This window comes from Rhamphochromis longiceps, linkage group LG6 (genome assembly GCF_057381845.1).
Source record: "Rhamphochromis longiceps isolate RC_006_pf linkage group LG6, R_longiceps_female_GT1.1, whole genome shotgun sequence".
NCBI classification, from domain to species: domain Eukaryota; kingdom Metazoa; phylum Chordata; class Actinopteri; order Cichliformes; family Cichlidae; genus Rhamphochromis; species Rhamphochromis longiceps.
The window spans coordinates 710,022-716,061 of record NC_140562.1 but is presented as its reverse complement, the minus strand read 5'-3'; the positions used below and the strand labels follow the sequence as shown (position 1 = coordinate 716,061).

The following is a 6,040-nucleotide window of genomic DNA, read 5'->3' as shown; positions in this document are numbered from 1 at the left end:
GCTTCATCCAGGCTCATGAAAACACTGTCCTGCTTATAAACAGCAGATCATTTGTGTCAGTGTCAGGATGGTTTATATTTGAGCTTTTAGTTCACACAGAACAATTTTTATTAATTGTTTTTAGCGATTACGAAAGTCTGTGAATCCCCAAATTGTTCAGTTGTTCTCTTTGCTCCCCATGAGGTCACTTTCACCATGTGACAAAAACAACACCCCACTCTACACACTCGGGCCACCAGCAACTTTCTAAATCCTCAATAAAAAGCTGACAGGTTGCAATGATGTTCCAAATAACCTATTAAGAAAACCACTAAATACACAGAAAATGTTATGAAACTTGGTTTATTTTATATCTCATAGTTTTAAATGATGCAATAAAAATATGTATAAAACATCACAAACTGTAATATTTTACAAATGCTTACGTCCTGCTGATGCAATGGAGACATCTTCCAGTGACAGTCTTCATCAGTGTGAGTGTGAGGAGGATCCTAAACCCACCGACACAGAAGTGCATGTTCACAACTCCCTCTGTGCAGGCGGGGTCAGGACCCTCCTCACCCAGGGTGAGGAGGGTTGGTGCTGTGGCCAGTCAGGTATGAAGTGCTGAGAGTGGATCTTTGGTCCTCTGTGCAGCTCTGTCCACTCTCAGCTGCCCTGCAAAGTAATAACACGAGAAAGACGTCATTTTAACACAAAACAGCATTTTCATTGTTGGTAGCTGCAGTATGTTGTTAAAAAGCAATTTTAAACCCAACGTATACACATGAAAAATATAAATAAAGCTAAACCTACAGTGCTGCTGACATAGGATGATGATTTATACCAACTATTGGAAGAATTTTGTCTTCAATACAGTTTGTTGTCAATGTGAGGTGATAACTTACATAGTTGGAACACAGCACCACTCTCCCGTTTTTCACTTGGTCATCCATCCTTCTCATCGGGTTGGTCGGGGTAAGGCTGTCTTCTGGGTGGGGTGTTTGCTCCATCTTGGATGTTGAGTGTCTGAAGTGTTGAATTCTTAGCCACAGGCTATATCTTATGTAAAAACAAGAGACTACAGTCAGTTCACTGCATCATTTTTAAACCTTTTCTACTTATTTGTGTTGAGATTAAGTACAGACTTACCTTTGTCCTGCATGGTGAATTAGGGCTTGGGAAAAACATATATTATTCAAGAAAAAAACAATACATTTCACATGTGCAAGTCAGATGTTCTTATATCTGTAAAAACACAAAGGCAAAGTTTAAAAACACATTCTAACATAAACTAATCAGAGTCACTGTCATCAAGGGAAAGGTTAAAAAGCCTCTCCCAGAAACATCTGACTCCAAAACTACCTGAGGATGTTGAAGGGGCATCAAACTGGTCACTCACCTTGCACCTCTTTGCACTTACCTCTTCGGTGCAGATGTCTTCTCTGCTTCTCTTTTCTGAGGAAGGAGCAGCAGAGGGAGCAGCTGAGGAAGAAGCAGCAGAGGGAGCAGAAGAGGAAGGAGCAGCAGAGGGAGCAGAAGAGGAAGAAGCAGCAGAGGGAGCAGCAGAGAGAGCAGCAGAGAGAGCAGCTGAGGAAGAAGCAGCAGAGGGAGCAGCAGAGGGAGCAGCAGAGGGAGCAGCTGAGGGAGGAGCAGCTGGCGGATCACCAACTGGGGCAACAACTCGAGGGAAGAGTGGGGCATTGGCCTGGCCGAAAGGCGGCATGGCGATGGGGGCAGCACCTGGAGCAATAGGACGTTGCCAATCGTGCCAAAACGGCTCTGGAGGGTGCTCCCGGATGAGAGGGGAATCATCTCTCTCATCCATGGTGTCATACCCAGAGTCATCGCTAAGCCAATCCCCCCACTCTTCTGAGTCGTTCCAGTCAGATGAACTGTCAGTCTGTTCACTCACCTCTTCATCATCTACAGGTAAGTAGGGGCGGTACTCACCATACTCACCTTGCTGTTCACCGACATCTGCATCTGATGCTTCATGAGAAGAAGGTGAGGGTGAGAGAGGGATAAAATACTCACCATACTCACCTTCGCTGATACGCTGGGTATCAGTGTCCTGAGCTTCTGCAGGGCGTTCAACCACATAGTCAAGACGCCCTGTGAGGAAACAATTTTAAAATAACATTAGGAATGTAATATATATATACACACATATATATACACACACATATATATATATATATATATATATACATAAGCTATAATATATATATACATAAGCTATAATATATATATATACATAAGCTATAATATATATATATATATAAGCTATAATATATATATATATATATAAGCTATAATATATATATATATATAAGCTATAATATATATATATATATATATATATATATATATATATATATATATATATATATATATATATATATATATTATTTATTTATTTATTTATTTATTTATTTATTTATTTTTTAAAATAAAAACACAACCTCCTTGGCAAGAGTAAGAATTGCACACACAAAGCTCTGCAGGTATGTCTGAAAATGATGGTCAAGTCAAAAACAAACAAACAAACAAACAAACAAACAAACAGAAACTCTTAACTCAGAATCCACATATTTAGAAATGTGCCGTGAGGACAGATACATCTAATCTGTGGTAAACATGCTATCCCTGTGTAAATATCCCCGTGTACAATATCTCTCTCTGCTATCTAATAAGGTTAAAAGCATTACCGTAACAGAAGATGGGTCTTAATGCCATTATTACTACTGTTTTCATATTCTTTTGATATTATTTTATTTGTATTTTTTTATCTTTGTGTTTTGCAGCAGAGAAAAAATATAGTTTATGTCAATAAAGCCTTTGATCCGGAGAAGAAAAGGATGTCAGGAGGGGACCTGGATCTGTGTGTTTACGCCTGCGTGTTCTGAGGCCATGACATCTTGAAGATGCCGTTACCACAGAAACTGATTTTTGGGCATTTTACAAATTTTAGTCCATTAAGCTATTTTTAACCATTTCATTTTAAAGAAAAGTGTCAAATTTGAAGCCTTCAAGTCAAAGTAACACCTTTTTTTCATATTCATACATCAGTCGTTAATAATTTCTACACCTCTCCCGGAAAATTTAAAACATACAAACAATTTACGGGAAACAATCTTGAATACACATATTTGATCACGTTAAAACTTGATATTCACACTGGAACTTGTTAAATTATTACAGTAATTTACATTTAAAGAAATTTTCAAACGTACCTGCAGCGAAGTCCAGGTGACAGTCGGGGAGTCCGGGTCCACGGCGAGCCATCTTCAAACTTGAAAAACAAAAACAAGTACAAACGATCGACAGATGAAGTACTTGTTATGCGTTCAAGTTATATCCGCTTCCAGTAAAATGTTTTGCAAAACTTAGCTTTCCACAGGCTGAGGTTGGAGCAGGTCGAAACAAGTCCACGAGCAAGTGTAAACAGACGTTTGGAACCTTGTGAAGCATTTATATACCCTCGGCGGCCATGGTTACGGTTGTCAACGTGTACACGTGCACGTGATAGAACTATCCGGTTGTTCAGTCTGACCTCACTAGCCGTGTCTGGGTCTAAACTCCGCTGCAGGTCCATATATCAAACGATCACTATGGCATTACTGAGAGTTGAAAAACTGTCTAAAGTCTTTCATTTTTAATAAAATGATCAGCGTTCTGCTCTACCAGGTGTAACAATTGAGTTTAACATCCAGGCATCCATGAAAACGGAATTTATGACATTTAACAGAGTTAGAAGTTAGCAGGGCGTTAGCTCGCTAGCTTCTATCTAAATACAATATAGCATGTCCTGACTGCAGGGTTTTGGAAACAAATTCAAATGTACAGCTCTGCTATCACTTCCAGCATAAATGAAGACAGAAAACTAAACAGCAGTGACGTTTGTAGGGTTACTGAAGTTTGGCTAGCTGGTATATAATGATGTGCTACGTGACCGCTAGCGACACAGCTATGTTAGCATAATATAAACAAGCTAACTTTTTTCCACTCCATAAACGTTAATGTGAGTGTTCTCGGTGATCAGGAACAAATGTAATCGCATGGCAGGATGCTGAGATAATCCATCCACAATACGAGGTTAGTCATTCATATACTGCTGCATGGGCTGGGCTGTAGTTACATACTAAGGTTTTAAAAACTGAGCTTAAATAAATGATTAGCGGTAATAAAAGCCGAGGGAGGTCAACAGTGATCACTGACTGTTTTAGGAGCTTTTTGAGATCAAATAGAAGAAAATACATAACATTAAACATGTTAACAATACAAAAGCCATATTAAACGCAGACTACTTTAGACCCGGAAGTAGGATTCGTGCGTCACCACTGAACAGCTAAATTCGTAGGAATGTTTTAGCTTATTATTTGGATAACCACCGTCATTACAATAAATTAAATTTGTAGTCATTTAAAACTCACAGGCCTACAATCAGCTGGCCTATATAAAAAACAAAAACAAAACTTGAACACAGTGCTGAGCTGCATCTCAAATTAATCTTCCAGCTCTCAGCTGACATGTACCAGAGCCCAATTGATGGATCAGTTGATCAGGATCATTGGCCTGATATAGGTCTATCATAGTGACGTGGCTCTTAATCAGTAGGGTTATATATTTCCCGATATGATATATTTTTCAAAGAACATAATGTGGATTGTTTTTATTTGTTAGCTGTATGGGCAGCATTTTTGTGTATGTGATCCCTTTTCTTAAATTACATTTGCTATATACACATATTTTGCTCTCTTAGTATTTTTAGAACCTGACTAATACTGAAAACTTTAGGGTGATACTGATAAAAAGGAGTTAAAATTTTAGATACTGATACATTGGTCGATACTCTTTTTATAAATAGTATACAGATTACAGAACTTAGAATGTATACAGAAATTCATGTTTTTTGCAATGATCGTTCAAAATTGGTTTACATTTGTAAATAAATACAGCAATATATCTGCAAGATTTGACCAAATTCACCACTCTTTTATACTATGCTAAACAATCAAAGATTAGCTCATGTCTAGTTGAATGATGTTTTAAAAATGTGTTTTCCTGTAGTGTTAATCACAGTGATGTTATGAAGTAATGTATGAACCTGACGTATGATAATATTTATCTCTACAGAGGAAACATCCATCGAAGATTGAGCAGTACAATATCACTGTGGCATCAACATCTCGTCAGCGAAAGACCACAGCCACACCAAACAAGCTCTCAGCAAATACACAAGCCAAGTTACCAGACCTGATGTTGAGAGCTGCAAACAAACATGTTCCACAAGCAACTGTTGACATGCTTGTCATCAATTTCACATGTGAGGGTCTACAGCCATTTGCAGTGCTAGAACAGCCATCTTTCAAAGAATTGGTTACCACATTACAACCTCAAGCCAAAGTCATCTCCAGACCCACTGTCCGTGCCAGAATCTGTGAAGCTGCTGATCACATGAAGATGACTTTGGTTGCAGCATTGGATAAAGTCAAATTTGTTGCTACCACTACTGATTGTTGGTCAGCTCATCAGAAAAGTTACCTTGGAGTCACATGCCATTGGATAGAGGAAGAGTCCCTGGAAAGAAGATCTGCAGCACCAGCATGCAAAAGATTGAGAGGGTCTCACACATTTGACATGCTTGCTGGTGCGCTTGATGATATCCATTGCCAATACAAGATTAGAGGCAAAGTTGTAAGAACCACAACTGATAGTGGATCCAACTTTGTCAAGGCCTTCCACATGTTTGGGGCACAAAATGATGCAGATGAAGCTGAAGATGAAGCAGACCCAGAAACTATTGACCTGACTGACCATATTGACTACCATGAGGCAAGTGCAATTCTTGATGAAGACTCTGGTTTGGAGTATCAACTCCCGCCTCATCAGCGATGTGCATGTCACCTGCTAAACCTTGTGGCAACATCTGATGCTGCCCTAGCAGAGAGCATGAATGAAACCTACAAGAGGCTCTCCCGTGCAACCTTTGCAAAATGCCAGGCCATTTGGAACAAAACTGGCCGGTCTCATTTGGCTAATGAAGTGGTAGAGGACA

At 39.1% G+C, this 6,040-nt stretch overlaps 1 protein-coding gene across 1 annotated transcript; it reads right to left on the bottom strand.

Annotated features, from left to right (window-relative positions):
* Nucleotides 1-1,273: 1,273 nt before the first annotated feature.
* LOC146667045 (uncharacterized) lies at nucleotides 1,274-3,267 on the bottom strand. Its single transcript, XM_085408421.1, has 2 exons — nucleotides 3,216-3,267; nucleotides 1,274-2,094 (listed from the first exon to the last, which is right to left on the bottom strand). Exons 1-2 carry the CDS (start codon nucleotides 3,265-3,267, stop codon nucleotides 1,274-1,276), a joined length of 873 nt encoding a protein of 290 aa, XP_085264547.1.
* Between the last annotated feature and the right edge of the window lie 2,773 nt (nucleotides 3,268-6,040).

What these genes read in the sequence shown, in the direction of transcription:
- LOC146667045 (XM_085408421.1), bottom strand. Translation starts at nt 3,267, where the DNA reads ATGGCTCGCCGTGGACCCGGACTCCCCGACTGTCACCTGGACTTCGCT. An exon ending in TCACCTGGACTTCGCTGCAG is followed by an intron (nt 2,095 to 3,215) that starts GTACGTTTGAAA and finishes GTTTCCTCACAG; the next exon opens with GGCGTCTTGACTATGTGGTT.